The sequence below is a fragment of the Ambystoma mexicanum genome, chromosome 10 (assembly GCF_040938575.1).
Source record: "Ambystoma mexicanum isolate Mex_15411 chromosome 10, UKY_AmexF1_1, whole genome shotgun sequence".
Taxonomy (NCBI): Eukaryota; Metazoa; Chordata; class Amphibia; order Caudata; family Ambystomatidae; genus Ambystoma; species Ambystoma mexicanum.
The window spans coordinates 1,594,070,653-1,594,088,976 of NC_090932.1; the positions used below are offsets into that span (position 1 = coordinate 1,594,070,653).

The window sequence follows — 18,324 nt, forward strand, 5'->3', positions numbered from 1 at the left end:
AGACCCAGCACACACCATCTTACAATAGGATGCTGGAGGGATTACCTAGTAGCCCCTTGGTCTAGCTTCTATGTAACATGTTTTTTATGTTACCCTTTCCTCACTGAATGGCTGGTGGCAGTGGTTTTGTTTTTACTACTGTGGTGTGCATTTACCGCGGGCTGCGTTCACAGCTGCAGTTAAGCACTCAAGGGTGCAATTTTTGTCAAAACGGCCCAGTCTTCTTTTTTCGCCATTTCTTTGTGGAAAGGTCCTTCTTGAGATTTACTCAGCACGCCAAACCAGGTTTGGCCCCATTGCTCGCTTTGCCTTTGGCAGGATTCAAGAGTGAAGCCCGCCTCTGGCTCCAGGGTGTCTGGGGTAGGCAGCAAGTGAGGGAGGTGCCCAAAACTCCCTGTGCACTCTGTGGTGATTGGCCGGCTGACTGTTGGGCAAGGACAGCCACCCAGCTGGGTGACTGGCAGCTGGGCTGGAATGAATGGGACAGAACTGAATAAAAGGTGAGGCCTTTGGCTTGGTAGTCGGAGTCGACCACTGGACAAAGGAACCGAAGAAGAACTTTAAGAGTACGCCTGCTGCAACTCCTGGACTGTTGGTTTGCCTGGTGAAACCCTGCTGCTGTGCTGAAACTCTGAATTCTTATCGACAGAAGCCCCTGCAAGGACGACTTCTCCCATTGAGTTGGTGGGACCAATCAACTCCAAAGTAAGCCACCTGGACATCCATCTCGGAGCTGGTTGAATTTCCACAGAGTTGCTGCTGGAAACCGTATAGCCAGGGAGAGGAACACCAGATTGCGTGCATTGCTTTTAAACTGGTCTAGAGCTCCAGGAAGATCCAAGAAGCAGGACTGACCAAGCCTGAGCCCCAACAGAGTGCGGGACCCCACAAGCAAGGCAAGTCCCTCTCGACAGCCAGGAACCGCAGTGTTGCTATTTGAGCAGACGCGAGGAGCTGAAACACTGAACAGCTACGGATTTGAAGATTGCCGGTTGCGAGCGGTGACCGTCCCATTGCAGTGCAGGAGTCCGCAGAAGTCCTCCCTCTTGTCCCCACGACTGAGGGCCAGGAACAGTGAGATCTGCAGAGCTGCACAGGAACAGAAATCATATGCTGCACTTTTTCTTCAATACAAAAGGTACTGTAAAGTCTGAGAGTACTTACCTCTTACTGTAGAGTTGCTTGCATCCCTACATTCGATTCTTCTCTTATTCACAGACTTCTAAAACACTGTGCAAAGATTTTCTACTTGCCTGCAAAGAAATGCTTCAGCTCATATAGGCTTTTGCCTATTGACTTTGGCTTAGCCTCTTTCACTGAATGACTCTTATTGGGGGATCTGAAAGTATTTGCCTACTTAAGAATATTTGTGGTCTCTTGTATGTTCTAAATAACCTTTTCCTTTGACTTATTATATGATTCTAAATGCACCAGTGATATATTAATGTCCCCAGCACCCTAGCAATTGAAGTCACCCGAGGGTGTAGGTAGTGCCTGTGGGCCTTCCCAAAAGGCCATCTACTGATTTAGAGATATTCAGAGTGTGCATTTCATTTATTGCTCCCTTCTGAAGAAGGCTTATTCTACCTGACTGATGAATTAATAAATCTTTATTTAAGAAACCTTCAGTGTAAGAGTTTATTTGAATACTTGTCACTGCGAATCCCTGTGCAACTTCCCTACAGCTCACATTGACCCCTCTTGATAAGCCTGGCTGCTCAACACGTTACCAAAACTGTGTAGTACAAGCTTATACCAAAGGTTGGGTTTCCTATACATGTAGTCAGAGTTGTTTGTAGTGTTCCCAGAGGGTACTGCATACAAACTTTGCCTAACAGTGTGCATAGGATCAAAGGGAGCCGCCATCAGATATGTCAATACTAGGATTAAGATCCCAGAGTTGGTGGAAACATATTTACAAGGCTCTTTAGGAACTGCCATCACGGGATCGTAAAATATGAACCTTGATTCAGTGACCTCTTAAACACAGAAAGCAGCCAAATAATCTTTGACTGGTGACATGAAGGCCTGCTTAGGCCAGTGACCAAAGGAACTCCATCACTGTAATGGTGGGGCAAGAGATTGGGGTCAATCTCCCGTTCCCTGCACCACACCTCAAATCTTCTCCACCTGCACGCATATAAATGGTCTGCGTGAAGCCAGAAACACCATGAGCAGCTCCTCAGAGAGGTCCCAAGTCATCATTTCTCATCCTCTCAAGAGTCACATGTAGACTGAGGTACTTCGGACTCTGGTGAAACACCCAGCTTTCCGACTGGGTTAGGAGATCCAGCCGCCAAGGCATCTGAAGATGGTTAGATCCAGAAGGTTACCACGTCCTCCTCGCCCAGTCTGGGGCGATCAGGATCATGGTTGCACGAAACCTTTTGGGCCTCCTGAGAGCCCAAGAGATGACTGGAATCTGAGAGAAGGCGTAGTGGAGAGGAAGTTCCAATCCACCAGAAACGCATCCCCTAGCGCGGCCTCCGCAAGGAATTCCCTTGAGCAAAACTGTATGCACTTCCTGTTGGACTCCGTGGCAAACTGGTCCACCGTTGAAGTACCCCAGCAAGAAAAGACATCCTCTATGACTTCCTGGCAGACGTCCCACTCGTGTGAGACCGTGCGCTGCCTATTCAGTATCAGCCAAACTTTTCTCTGTCCCCGCCAGATGAACTGCCGAGACGGAGATCCGGTTCTCCAATAGCCAGAACCAGAGCTGCATTGCCTCTCTGCAAAGGGGGAGGGAACACACGCCACCCTGCTTGTTCAGGTAATGCATGGCCACTGTATTGTCTGTCAGAATGAGGATATGCTTCCCCTCCAGAGAAGGAGCGAATGATTTTGGGGCTAACCTGATGGCATTCAACTCCACCCGTTGATGTGCCACCTGGCACCCGTTGCTGAACAAAGGTCATTCACCTGCAAGTCCTAGCAGTGAGCGCCCCACCCCTTCAGAGACACATCTGTGACGACTCGGGCCTGAGGCCAAGAAGGACAGCAGGGTTCCCCCGCCATGAGAGTGCTATAGTCTGCCCACCAGATGAGGACGTTGACCACTTGTCTGGATACCTTGAAGGGATCTGAGAGAGCTCCAAGGGACTGACCCCTGACTCCTTAGGAGCCACTGTAGGGATCTCATGTGCAGCCTGGCCTCTGGCACTAGAAAAATAAAGGCAGCCATGGGACCCAAGAGGTGGAAGAAGGAAACCGTTGGTGGGGTGGTTCCAAAAAAAGTCGACGATCTGTGCCAAGCTGTTACGGGAGGTAAGGCCTTCCAACCCGGGTGTCTAGGACTGCCCTGATGAACTGGAGCCTGGTGTCACCTGGAACTTAAGGTTCAGGGAGAAGCCCATCCTGTACAATAGCAGACAAGTGGGACAAAACCTGCCCAGCCGACTTCCCTCGGATCAGCCACTCGTCCAGGTACGGGAATAGATGGATCCCAGAATGTCCTTAGGTGAGCCGCTGTTAGGCAAAGTTTGTATGCAGTACCCTTTGGAACCACTACACACAACTAGGACTACAGGTGTAAGTAAAACCAACCTTTGGTATAAGTCAGTACTACACAGTTTTGTGGTAGCGCTGCTGACGGAATGTGAGCTGTAAGGGTGTTACACAGAGGTCTATAATTACAAGTATTCAAATAGACTCTTACACTCAAGGTTTCTTAGTAAAACACTTATTAATTTCACAGTCAGTTATAAAACATTCACTAGAAGGAGGCAATCTATATCATACTTCAGTACTTCACAATATCAGGTTCTGAGGAATTTAGACTACTTTGAAGGAGGAGCAAAACGGCATTCAGAGCATTTGAAGTAGGAGCAAAAAGGCATAAGTTAAAAATATGAATATTACAGTTACTCTTAAACAGTGCAAATCGTTTGAGTTCCGCAGAGGAGTTGACTCAATGCAATAGGTTAGGCCAAAGTCATTGGACTAAAGTTTTGTATAGGATAAAGCAGTTCTGGAAGCGAAACGGAAAAGTATTTGCCAAAGTTCTCCGAAGTAGTTCGTAAAAGAAAGATTCATATGTTGGGTCACAAGCTGACTAGGCCTGCAAGCACTTTCACAGTGAGAGGCAAGTTCTCTCGGTCGGGTTTTCACAGTACCTTACAATGAAGAAAAAGATGCAGCTGAATAGGTCTGTTCCTGCAGATCTCACTGTTCCTGAGCCTCAGTCGTGGGGAAAAAAGGAGGACGCCAGGGGACTCCTGCCCTGCACTGGGACTGGTCAAAAAGCTGGCAAGGCAAATCTTCCATTCCGGTAGCTGTAAGCACACAAACTGGTGTCCTTCTCCCTGGCTATTCGGTTTCCTGCAGCACTCTGAGGAAAATACAACCAGCTCCGAGAATGGTATCCAGGTGGCTTACGAGTTGATTGGTTCCACCAACTCAAAAGGGAGAAGTCGTCCTTGAAGGGTTTCTCTGTCGAGATGAACTTGGCGATTTGGACCTGCAGCAGGGCTTCACCGGGCAAACCAACGGTCCAGGAGTTGCAGCAGCCGTCCTCTTCCAGCTCGTCTTTGGTTCTTTCGTTCCAGTGGTTGACTCTGCCTTCCAAGCCAAGAGACTTGCCTTTTAGCCAGTTTCCTCCCATTCCTTCCAGCCTAGCTGCCACTCACCCAGCAGGGTGGCTGTCCTTGCCGGACAGTCAACAAGCCATTCACGCCAGAGTGCATTTGGGTCTCCTAAGAGACTAAGCACAGGGAGTTTCGGGCACCTCACTCACTCCCTGCCCACCGCAGACACTCAGGCACCAGAGGCGGTCTTCAGTCCTGAAGCCCGCCAAAGGCGTAGGAACAAAGGGACCAAACCTGTTTTGGCACGCAGAAACAAACTCTAGAAGGATCTTTCCAAAAATAAAGTGGGGAAAAAAGAAGACCGGGAGCCATTTAAACAAAAGGGGGCTCAGACACCATCGTGATTTTACGCTACCGGTGTTCTCAGTCGGGAAAAATCATGCTAGCTCATTGCAAAACCACTGACACCAGCCATTTTCGAGAGGAAAGGGTAGCATTTGACTGCTACACGAGTTTCTAGACATAGGGGATACTAAGTAACCCCTCCAACACTATGGTAAAATAGTGTGTGCTGGGTCTAGGAATTAGGAAAGACTAGTAAAGTCAATTTCACTTACATTTCGCTGGGAAACAGTAGTTATCCCAGAGAAGGTATTTAAACATTGGGACAGCCTGAAAGGCTTCCCTGTGTCACTGAGGGTGCTGTGTGACACCTATGAAAAGATGATGCCTATGGAGTTGTCTAAAACTCAATAATCAAAAGAAATAAACACAGAAAACAAACAGTTAAAAGTACAAAGTCAGCAAAAGATCTGGGGGTCTCTAAGGTAGAGAGAAATAGGCACATTTATGAGAATTCTTCCCAACAGCCGCGACAACCGCCATAAGCTTGGAGGTAGAACCTTGGAGCGGAGATCAGACCAAAAGGGAACAGATTGACCTGATAGTGCTTGTCCCCTGTGATAAACCTCAGGAACTTCCTGCAATTTCTATGAATAAGCACATGGAAATAAGCATCCTAAGACACCAGCATGTCCTGTAGCTTGAGAGCATGGAGAATTTCTCTCAACGTCACCATCCTCAATTTGTCTTTTCGTTTGTTAGGGAGAATTCTCAGAAATGTGCTAATTCCCTTCAACCATAGGGACCCCCAGCTCTTTTGCTGACTTTTCAGTTTTATCCTGGTGAGTGAGACTTTTTTTCCACTTTGTGTTTCCTTTGGTTTTGGAGTCTGACAAACTCCATAGGCATCTTTTTCCATTGCGACACCTAGCACCTGCAGTGCAGTGGAACAGGGAAGTGTTTTAGATTTTCCCAAGGTTTAAATATTGGTTAGCCGGGCTTCCTGAAAGACTCCTCTTCCCTCTGACCTTGTGTTTCACCTTTCCTCCAGGAAGGGTGAACTTACTTTGCATTGGGGGTGGGGGGCGTCAAAGTACTTACCTGCTTCAGAATATTTGTTTGATCTTTGCTTTATTCTTAACCCTTTTCTTTGACATCAACTTCAGTATTGCTCTAAATGTACCAGTGATATATTAATGTCCACAGTGTCCCAATTATTTATGTCACCTCAGGGTTTAGCAAACAGTGTGCCATCCCAAATGGGTACTTGCTGATTTAGAGAAACTAAGTGTGTATTTTGACATGTATTGTTGTGTTACATATATAATTGCTCCCTTCTGAAGAAGGCTTATTCAAATGACTTAAATACATTGTTTAATCAAGAAACCTTGAGGATAAGAGTTTATTTTAATACTTGTCACTGTGAATCTCTGTGTAAAAAGGGAATAGTTTCTTACCTGTAACTCCATTTCTCCAGCATTGGTATCTTTCATGGATTCACATGCTTAGAATATTCCCCGTCGTCAGACTGGGACCCCTCGGTACACATATATAGCCTTTTCCAATAGGAAAACTTCCGACACTTTTGTGTCCTATCTACGTCCTTTTAGGACCCGCCTACGCATGCTCCGTAGGCCGTCCCCGTATAAGAGGCCCGCCCCCGCGGTTCCCCTTCAGATTTCGGCCCCTCCAAAGTAGGAAGGGTTAAATTTATCAATCAAATACATTACATTCCGGGGAGGTTGGCGGGCGCATGTGAATCCATGAAAGATACCAATGCTGGAGAAATGGAGTTACAGGTAAGAAACTATTCCCTTCTCCAGCATTGGATCTTTCATGGATTCACATGCTTAGAATAGATTGTATAGCAGTAACACTTGAGACGGCGGTGAGAATGTAATGTAATATACCCTCAACATACTACACAATGCATATGTACAGTAGGAATAAGTTACCTCATATAACCTTACCCACATAAAATAAACTGTCATTAAAAAAGGTAGACCACAGATTCTCCACAGCGTGGAGCTTACCTTACTGAAACAGATGGCGCAGGACAGCTCTTCCCATCTGCACCTCTTCTGCATGCTGCCTGGCAAGGCAGTAGTGGCGGGTAAACGTGTGGGGCACTGACCATGCCGCAGCTTGGCATATGTCAGTCAACGGAATTCCTGCCCATAAAGCTGTTGAGGAGGACATCGATCTTGTAGAATGGGCTCTAGGATGTCCTTGCAGTGGCCTTTCGGCCTTAGAGTGACAAAATGCAATCGTCGATGAGACCCATCGAGCCAATCCTTGTTTAGAGATTGCTTTTCCTCTCGTCGACGGACCATATGCGACGAACAGTTGTCTAGTAGACCTGAATTCCTGTGTACGATGTAGGTAAAATTTCAGAGCCCTCTTAACGTCCAGGGTATGAAGAGCTTTTTCTGCTGCCGATGATGGTGTGGCGAAGAAAGTAGAGAGAACAATGGACGAGTGTTTGTGATACACTGTCGGAACTTTTGGGACGAACATAGGATTAGTTGCCAGGACTACTTTGTCCTTAAAGAATCTTAGGTATGGCGGCTCTACGACCAGCGCTTGCAGTTCCGAGATTCTTCTAACTGATGTGATAGCAATCAAGAATGCCAACTTCCACGAAATGAATTTTATGTCGGACGTGGCCATAGGCTCAAAAGGCGGTTTCATTAAGCCTGCCAACACTGTGTTGAGACTCCAAGTCGGGGGGAAAACGTTTTTCCGGGGGAAAAGCTCGAAATAAACCCCTCATGAAGTGTTTTACAAGTCTGTCGCTAAATAGAGGAGACGACTGCCTTTTCCTTGTGAACCTCGAGATGGCCGCCAGGTGCACCTTTATCGATGTGAAGGATAATCCCCTCTCCGCCAAGAGGAACAGGTAAGGTAGAACTTGTTCCAGCGTCACCGACAACGGTTGTAGGGCCTGTTGTCCCCTACACCATTCACAGAACCTCCGCCACTTATAGGAGTAGGATTTGTTTGTAGAAGGGGCTCTAGCCGCCTGCAGAATTATTTGACAATCCTCCGAAACGTCTAAAGCACCGAACTCCGAGAAGTCAGGAGCCAGGCTGTAAGGTTGAGACTGTCGGGGTCGTGATGCCACACCGTGCCTTTGTTCCGGGATAGTAGGTTCGGGACTTTCGGAAACCCTGTGGGATGTTCCAGCGACAGGTGAAGCAGGTCGGAGAACCACGGTTGCCTTGGCCAGTATGGTGTCACTAGAATTACCCAGCAATTGTATCTGCGTATCCACTGTATTGTCCTCCGTATGAGGGGAACGGGGGAAAAGCATAGAGGAACATGTCCGTCCATGGGAAGGAGAATGCCTCCCCCCTGGAGCCCTCTTGAGGCCATCTGCTTGCGAATTGCTCGCATTTCTTCTTGTCTTTGGTCGCGAAGGCGTCCAGAGGGGGGTGACCCCATTTCTCGAACACTTTCATCAGGTGAACTGTGTCCATTTCCCACTCGTATCTGGGCCATGCTTCTGCTGAGGGAGTCTGCTTGGGAGTTCCTCACTCCTGGAAGGTGATGAGCCACGATGGAAATTTCGTGCTTCAAAGCCCAATGCCATGTTTTCTGGGCTTCTATGGAAAGAGTTCTTGATGGCGTCCCTCCTTGTTTCCTCAGATAAAACATGGCCGTTGTATTGTCGGTCAGTATTCGTACTCGCGAACCCTTGATGTGTGGTAGGAATGCCTTCAAGGCCCATCGTACTGCTCTGAGCTCTAACACGTTTATGTGTAGGAGTGACTCCATTGGAGACCAGCGACCGCGTTTGGAGAGCACCCATGTGAGCTCCCCATCCGGTTAGGGACGCATCCGTGACTATGGTTCGCTGAAACTCCGGCTCCTGCAGGGGTACGCCGTTGTTCAGATTGTGGAAACTCTGCCACCACTGAAGGGTCTGAAGCAGCTTGTCGTCGTCGATGGTTATCTTGTCTGACCACGATCCTTGAGCCTGCGTCCATCGGTCCGCGAGGAATTCCTGGACTGGCCTCATGAATAGGCGACAGTTTTCCACCAGATGGATGCAGGATGCCATGGACCCTAGGACCGAAACTTATTTTCTCACTGAGATCTTGGTGTTTCGCCGTAGTCGGCATGCTTGTTGATTGAGTCTTGAGGTTCTGTCGAGAGAAGGTTTCACTAGCCCTAACTGGGTCTCGAACTGTGCCCCGAGGAATACCAGCGATCTCGATGGTTGCAGAGAGGATTTTTCGAAGTTTATGGCGAATCCTAGCTGTTGTAGAAGCTGCATGGTGGCTTGTAAACTTGTGTTGGTCGACGCTGGGGAGGATCCCCTTACCAGCCAGTCGTCGAGGTATGGTATACATGGTGGCCTTGCTTCCTTAGCCAGGCCGCAACTGGAGGCAGGCATTTCATGAACGTTCTGGGGGAGGTCTTGAGCCCAAAAGGAAGAACCGTGAATTGGTAGTGAGTCCGCCGTATTACAAATCTTAGGCATTTCCGGTGTTTCCGACACATTGGAATATGGAAATACGCGTCCTGTAAATCCAGGGACGCTAGAAAATCCCCTCTTGAACGGCGCGGATCACTTCCTGCAGAGTGAGCATCTTGAATTTTAGGCTTTTTAAAGACTTGTTGAGATCGCGTAAGTCTAAAATGGGACGCCATTTGCCGTTCGGCTTTTTTACGACGAAATATCTTGAGTAGACTCCTTGACCTCTCTGTGATGTTGGAACTAATTCTATCACGCCCTTTGCTAACATGAGTGTTACCTCTTGTTGCAGTATCTTCAGATGGGAATGAGCGGTGAACGCAGGTGGAATTTGCGGAGGGCTGTGTTTGAATTGTAGAGAGTGTCCGTTTCTTATAGTATCCAGCACCCATTGATCCCTCGTTATTCGTTCCCATTCGTCGACATATGCTGAAACTCGTCCCCCCAGAACGGTGTGTTGTATGCCACTGCTGATCTTTATTCTGCTTGTCTCTCGACGACGACGGATATGATGGTCTTTTTCCTGGAAGTCTGGAAGTTCCGTCGACGGTTTGCACGTCTGTATCCCTGGGAGGGGTAAGCTGATCTGCCAAAGGATCCTTCTCCAGATGCAGAGAATCTTGAATTACCTGAAGCCCCTCTAAAGGGACGAAAAGACTTGTAGTTTCTGCCACTCTGGAGGGCACCCAATGAACGTGCCGTGTCCGAGTCCTCTTTCATTCCCTTTAGGGCTTCGTCCACCTTCTCACCGAAAAGAAGGTCTCCCTCAAAGGGCATATCTAAAACTTTGTATTGTACTTCTGGCCTGAAGTAGGTACACTTAAGCCATGACTGTCGGCGTAATACGACCCCATTATTGACTTGCTTGAAGCCTGACTCAGCGAGGTCCACCGCGATGTTTATTGCGTGATTTGAGGCTTCCTCACCTTCTCGGACGAGTAGCATCGCTGCCTTCTTATGCTCTTCCGTAAGATGATCAAGCAACGGAGCTAGCCTGTGCCACATCTCCCTATCGTATCTGGCAACAATTGCCAGAGAGTTTGCGGCCTTTACTGTGGTCGCACCCACGGATAGCACTTTTTTGCCAAAGGCATCTGGACGTCTCGCTTCGTTCTCAGGAGTCGTCGTGCACTTGTGCTGGGCCTTCGCCTTCCTCGCCGCTGCCGCCGACACCGAGTCTGGCGTTGGTTGGGAGGATAAACACTTGGGGGTAGACTCTGGAGCCTTAAACTTTTTTTCCAGGCGTCCTTTCACTACCGGCTCTGAAAACGGGTGACGCATTGTCTGCAACCCCTCCTTCCATACATGGTCTAGTATTGGTATCGAGAACACAGACCACCTTCTCTTACCCATGTGGTCGAACAAAAAACAGTCCTTTTTCTGTTCTTCCTGGGACAAACCAAATTCTTTGCATGCGTTCTCCATCATAGAATGGAATGACGCAATGTCGTCCGGAGGGGACGGGTGAGCTGGGCTTCTAGGGGTTTCCAACTCCACCTCTGACTCCCAGGTTGGATCCCTGGAGGGGGATGATGAGATAGCCGACATGGCTCCCCTGTCAGACTCCGAATCTGGCAGCTCACCTTCCTCTTGTGCCAGTGCTGAGATTGGCGTGCGTAGGTGCGTCGGTTGACGGGACGGGCCCGGCTCGTCGACGGGTGACTGTGGCAGGTTTGCCTGAGGTAGTCTCTGGTCCAACGACTAACAACGACTGAAGCGTGGACAGAATTTCCAACGACAAAACAGATTGAGGATTGAGAAGAGGGGCAGATACCGGTATAACGGATCCCTTCGTCGACGACTTGTCAGCCACTCGTAGCCCTAGGTCTGCTGGGCCAGCTATTCTTTCATTCTCGTCTTCCGAGGACAGCAACACAGCCTGTTCTTGTAGTAAAGTATCCGGGGGGGTCAGATCAAAAACTTCTGGCCTCCAGGCCTCCTGTAGAACCCCCGTCGACGAGGCCATCGTCAACGTCGTCGGTGGGACGGTGGATGCCACCTGCGTAAGTGGCAGGGTGGAGGCCGATGACTGGCCGCCGTCGACGACGGTGACTTAGCAGGTGGTTTTGGCGGTCCCGCCTTTTCCACACTTGACTTGCTTTTACTCGACTCGTGGTCGATCTATGATGATCGCCCGAGGAGGATTTCCTTTCCTTTTCATGCTTTTTTGATGAAGATGATTTCTTTGACGAGGAGTCTCTTCCAGACGACTCTTTTTCCGTCGGGGGAGATTTCTTCGCCGGTGGTTCCGACGAGGTAGCGCGGCGTGTTGTTTTCGCCGAATGTGTGGAGCCTACCTCCGAAGGGGGGTATGCCCCCGCTCCATCATTCAGCCATGCCACCAGTCGTCGACTGCGGTCTTTGAGGGTTTTTTGCGAAAACCCTTTGCATATGTCGCAGTTATCCGCCGAATGATGAGGGTGGAGGCAATATATACAATCTATATGTCCGTCCCCCTCGTAAACTTTTTTCAAGCTGCACGTCGCGCATGGGCGGAACAGCGCTTTTCCTGACACGGAGGACATTTTCTGTACTCAAAATCCAGTAATGCAACCTTGTACAAAATAGTAAGACAACGCGAGGAGATCCCACTACTTTGGAGACGGTTGAAATCTGAAGGGGAAGCGCGGGAGCGGGCCTCTTATACGGGGACGGCCTACGGAGCATGCATAGGCGGGTCCTAAAAGGACGTAGATAGGACACAAAAGTGTCGGAAGTTTTCCTATTGGAAAAGGCTACATATGTGTACCTAGGGGTCCCAGTCTGACGACGGGGAATATTCTAAGCATGTGAATCCATGAAAGATCCAATGCTGGAGAACCCTACTTCTCACAGTCACCCCTCTTGAGATAAACCTAACTGCTCAGCCACACTACCAACCTGTGTAATACAGACTTACACCAAAGGTTGGGTTCCTATTGCCACGAGGTCAAGTTTGCTGTAGTCTCCCAAAGGGTACTGCACACAATCTTTCCTAACACCTCTGCAGTGCTGAGGATTGCAACCCTAGGGTGTCAGTGACCCTTTCAACTAAAGCTCTGAGCTTAGAATAGTTATGGGTATAGGGCTGGCTTTGCTGGAAATCCAGGTCCAGTGAGGTATCCAAACCATTGGCCTCATGAAGGCCCTGAGCTAGCTCCAGCATTTGGCCATGGTCTTCAAATTAGTCAACACTACCTGTTGTCCATGAAAGCGGGGTCGACGTCCCCTTGGTCTCGATTATCATCGGTGCCGAAAATGCTCGACATGGTGCCGAAGAAAATCAGACCGGGAGAGTAGGGTCTAAGCTTTTTCGACAACTGTCGACGCAGATGGCTTGTCCTTCGGCACAGATTGCATGGCCGTGGGCGTCGACCTAGATTGTGATGTTGAAGCACCAGCAGTTTGAAAAGCGTGGGATGGACCCGGCATCAAGGGCCTTGAAGCCTCCTTCGATGTCAAAGGATTCATTGACGCTGAGGGTCACCCACACCTACAACAGCATGATTCCTGAACATAGAGCATGGAGGTCTTAATCCTCCCATTCCTGGCAAGTTATAGGCCCCGTCGACGGCTTACATTTTTCCGCTGACAACTCAGAGTTCCGACCATGTCAGTGACGCCTCTTCTTACGGCACAAGGAAGAATGGCTCGAGTGGGACCATTTCTTCTTTCGCTAATGTTCTCTCTCAGGGCTGTGCCCCTACATTTCAGCCTCCGAGGACTGAACCATTGACGGCGCCAGAGTCTTTGAGGGAGTTCGACCCAGCGCAAGCTCAGCAGCCCAATTGCAAAGAGGTTTCGGCTGCATTTTGGCACACAATGCACACTGTTCTGTCCCATGAACCGTGGGAGGCACCAGAGGCATAACTCATGCGGGCCAGTGATGGAGATTTTGGTGCGACAATCGGTACACCGCTTGAAAGCAGAAACCTGTGCGACGGACATCTCACGTAAAGGAATTAGAAAAAGTTTAATAAGTCAAAGAATCGACCGTGTTCCCAAGCAGTGTGATAGCGCGTGGAAAAAGAAACTGGAGGTATGGGGCGTAGTTTATATAAGACGCACTACGCTCCCTGTTAAAATAAATTCCGAGGCAATGAAGCTGGATGGGATATCTATCAAATGAGGAATCTGCAGGAGAAAAGTAATGCATTGAAAAGTTGTTTTAATAGTGAATCTAACAAAAGCAGGAAGTGGGATGGGAAGAAATAGCCCTTTGCCAAACCAGTGACTTCCTCAGGTTCATGGTGATGTGTGTCTGAATTCCTCACTGCCACAAGGTCTCTTACATGCCTCCCTTATAAGCCATGCAGGGCTAAGCTCATTTCCCCGAATAGATCATCCTGTTCTAATGAGGCTAACATAAGCAGCGATCTGATTAAAGGGGATTCGGCACGGCCCGCTCATTCCCACTAAGCCTTTTATTGCAAAAAGGTAAGGATGATGGCTTACTGTTCTTGCTGGCAGCCTGGACGACTTCCATATATGCAGAGGGATCGTCTGCTTTGATGTATGAATCAATAGCTTCCTTCACCAGGTCCTTCTGGAGCTGTGCTCGAGCCAGCTGGCTCCATACAGCAGGCTCATTACACCTCTCAGCAAATTCATAGGCACGATCCAGGTTCCCGATATGCTCGATGAGAACCTAGCAGTGAATAAGAATAGAACAATTTATACACAGTCATCGTAGACATACCTCTTTCAATGCTTCTCATCAAGGCCTTTAGCTGCCAAGATTTGAACATAGCTCTTCAAATCATCTGAATTGTTACATGGTCCATTGCACCAAAGTAAACTCAATGAGTAGGAGTCTGATATTTCTAAACACTACTACTGATGCACCAAAGTCTCTTCCTTCTGCTGCAACAACTACTGTCAGTGTGAAAACCATTATTATACATTCACCCCATTTGTTTTCATTTTGTATTCATGTTACTCCTGCAGTAAGCATTAACAACAATCTCTGCAAAATCTACATCTCTACTCAATACGACTTTCCAATACACATAGCAGGGCAAACAAATTCCCAAATGTATACTGAGTAACCATCTTTCTCGTCTATTATTCCGCTACTGGGATCCCAGATTGTGAGCCTAGGAGGCCCAGGCAGCAGGCCACAGCTCTCCCAACAGAACCCATATGGTCCAACAAGGTAATCTCCCACACAGCCAGTCTGCATGAGAGCGGCTTTAGCAGCATGCCTCACCATTTGCTCAGAATCATGTGACCACAAGTACCACTACCACAAAGGAAGAGTTTGCAAAATGAGCAGCAGACCCCCAGTTGCATTTGGAGCCACGATGGGCCAAGCAGCAGGACGCCACTCACCTCCGGAACCTACAGGGTGCCCATCAAGGCCAACTTTTCCTTCGTCCAAGAATGGACATCTTGGAATGAATACTCCCAATGGCGTAGCATCATGTGCTTCCCACTTGTTCCCTATCCCTAAGCATTCCCTTGTCTGGTATTCACAAAGGGCTCTCAAAATAAGGTTACGATCTGTTTGGCATTGTATGGTCCTATACCCTCAACCGCCCGCCCGGTCTGACCTGCGCCAGCATCAATCCTTGCCATCTTCCAATTAATGCAAACCCACCCATCCCCGAAATGACCTTTGATCATGGACTCTTACTGCCCCATGAGTGACTGGTTGCTTACCGGACTTACTGCTTTGAATCTTTCATGAATGAGGGTTGAGAAGACCTTTGCGGATAGTGATTTGTCCTGACAGCTGGGCTCAAAGGGCCTTGCTGCTTGTAGTCTTTGACGATTGTCACTTTTGGACCTTTGAGTTAACAGCTGGTATACTGTCGCATTCCTGTGCTTCAACTGATCCATCGCTGCATCCTCACTGCTATTCCTCACCATGCCGTTGCCTATCCCACTTATCTCCCTAACATTTCTTTTCTGACTCCATGCAGGGCATCCACCTACCAGATGCTGTCCCTCAACTCCCAGAAGCCCTCCATTCTCTCCCCATCCACTTTCTCCATTCTTCCTCCTAACAAACCTCCCTGGGTCCTTCTCCCTCTACCCACAAGAACCCCACAAAGCATGGTATTCTTCCATCTACTACTCCCTCAAGGCACCCTTTGCCTATCAATCTTAGTCTGGGCCTCGAACGTCTAGTTACTCAGCAACAACACATTCTTCACCATCCACTTTGACTCACATCACCATAAAGTCTGAAGGCCATACTGAAACCTGAAACTCTCCATAACTATGCAACTTTGGCTACCCTCCATACAAGCATTGCTACCGTCCCTCACCGTTTCCAAAACACTAAAAAGAGGGGATGTGTTGGTCTCATGATCAGCAAGGACACACCATCAGCCCCTCTTGACCCCTCTGACTACACCCTGTAATTCCAGCACATCTGTCAAACATTTTGCTCCTACCCCTATTACCATCCTCGATCTACCCAACCTAGCGCCCTACAACTCTTTGTTATGGACATTTTCCAGAGTTCTCTGGTGAGGCGCTGTGTTAGGTATTAATTGGTGTAGTAACAATGTGTGAGACTACACAACACTTATCTGCTTAGTATTAGTTAACACACCTTTTGGTATAGGTCTGTACTACACAAATAGTTCGTGTTAGTGAGCAGCTAAAGAGGGGTAAATATAAGCTGTACAAATGAAATACGAAAATACAAGCAAACAAGTAACACTTACACTTAAGGCTTCCATTATAAATATTTATTTAATTAACATCAATTTTTAAATAAGCTTTTTTTTAAAAAGGCAATTCGTTGAAACAATGTAAATATATTTTAAAATGACTTCAGAATCAAAACACATAAGTGGATAATCTTTGGATATGCTTCTTACACAATTCCTACACCCTGAGGTGACTTCAATCACAAGGACAGTAATGGCATTTATAAATCACTCTAGTAAACTTTGCAGATTCTGAGGTTGAGGAAAGGATTAGGGAAGTAAAAAGGTTAGACAGTTTCTCAGTAGATGGGAGGCCAACTAAATCTTCCAATGAAATCTAGATAAGCCTTTCCCAGCAGTAACAGTATACAAGCTACCACCTATGAGGGACAAACAGTATCAACGTCAATGGACTGGAAGAGTTCAGGGATCCAGGGCAGCCAAAGTTATTTGGGACACAGTCTATGGATCTGATGCACTTCTTAGATCAAAGTCTTGCACAAAATAGATTTTCAGAAAATCACTTGTAGGGTCACAAGCTGTTAAGCCTGTGAAAAGGGAGTTGGAATCAACTCAAAAAGAAGGTAAGCCAATTCAATTCCCAAGTGAGAAAAGCATGGCTACAGTTAGTGAGGTATGTACCACAAGCCTAAACATTACCTCTGGTTAGAAGAAGAGTGGTTGAGCTGGATTCTATCTTGCTACAGTGGTGCAGACCCTTGTTCGCGAGCCACAGTCGTGGGGACAAGAGGGAGGACATCTGGAGGGCACCTGCGGTAGTACTTGTGAGGTCGTCTGCAGCTACAACCTCTTTTCGGTTCAGCTGAACCTCGCGGTTTGAGCTTAGCAAACAGCAGTGATGTACATCACGGATGCCGGTTGGACTTCCTTCAGTCCTGCACTCTGGTGAGGGGACTCTGGATCAGGAGGTCCTGCTTCTGGAGGGTCCTTAAGAGGCTCCTGGAGCTTCTACCCTCATTTGTTAATGCTGCAGACGTTTTACTCTTCTACGGACACTCAACCCCTGGCATTGGGCTTCCTAAGCAAGGGAGAGGCACAGCAAGTCGGGATACTGGTCGGGTGGAGTTCATCTTAGTGTTAGTTGGCCCCACTAGCCCAAGGGGAGAAGTCATTCCGTCCAGAGCGTTTGTGTCGAGGTGAAAAAGAGGTTCAGCACAGCAGCAGGGTTTCACCGGGCAATTCAAAGGTCCAGGAGGTTGAAGCTTTGTACACCGTTTCTTCGTCGGGTGTTTCTCCCAGTGGTCGACTCTGCCTGCAGTCCCAAAACCCTCGCCTTTTAAACAGGTTTCTTCCATTCATGCACAGCCTAGGCTGTCAATCACACAGCAGGGTGGCTGCCCTGAAAGGACAGCAAGCCAATAAGGACTAGTTGCATTCAGGCATTCCTAGAAATAAAGGACAGGGGAGATTCGTGACCCTATCTCAAATCTTGTCCTTCCAGACACTGGAGACAGGGGCAGGCTTCAGAGCTCAAGCCCGCCAAAGACCAGACAAACAAAGGGCTCAAATCTGTCTCGACGCACAGAGTAAAACCCAAGACAGACCTCACCTGGCGAAAAAGACGACACAGGACATTTTGACAAAATGGTCACCCATGGGTGCTGTACTGCACCCGAGGGTTCAGCCTGCCGTAGAAAAGGACAATGGTAGGAAAAAGTAAACCACTGCCACCAGCCATTTAGAATAGTCAGTACATAAAAATGTTACAGGAGAATGTAGGATAAGGGACTACTAGGTAACCCCCCCCCCCCAGCACTCCACATAAAATGGTGTATGCTGGACCTATAAAGAGAAAAGGTAAGTAAAGTCAATTTCACTTTGCTATTCTTGGGAATTGTAGTTCACACAAGAAAAAGGTATTTACACCTTACAAGAAATCTAAAGGATTTCTCAGTGACACTGCACTGAAGGTGCTGTGTGTCACCATACAAAATGCAGATGTCTATGGAGTTTGTCAGACTCCAAAAATAGTGAACACACAAAATCCAAATCAGGTAAAAACACAGTGAGAAAAAGGGCTCACCCACTCCTGGGTTAAATTTTTAAAGTTTTTAAGTCCGGCAAAAGAGCTGGGGGTCTCCATGGTTGAAGGGAATTAGCACAGAAATGAGGATTCTCCCCAACAGGCGACAGTTTCTCAGACTGTTCATTCGTGGACAGCAAGCCCTCGTGGCTTACCAGTTTCTTCTGAGAAAGGCGATCGGGGTTGCTTGGCTGCATGGCCTTAGCTCGTTGACGATTTCACCTCACCATGAGTCGGTTGGGACTTCTGTTTTTTCCACAGGTCTTCCTTCTGACCTGGATTTTTAGCTGG

General features: G+C 48.1%; 1 protein-coding gene across 2 annotated transcripts in view; it reads right to left on the minus strand.

The window, feature by feature from the left end:
• Positions 1-18,324, minus strand: part of CLTCL1 (clathrin heavy chain like 1) — an 804,099-nt gene that overhangs the window by 273,531 nt on the left and 512,244 nt on the right. For both annotated transcript variants that reach the window (XM_069619951.1, XM_069619950.1), the window contains exon 21: positions 13,783-13,975. In XM_069619951.1, the coding sequence (XP_069476052.1) occupies positions 13,783-13,975 (193 nt within the window). The remainder of the gene's footprint in view (positions 1-13,782; positions 13,976-18,324) is intronic.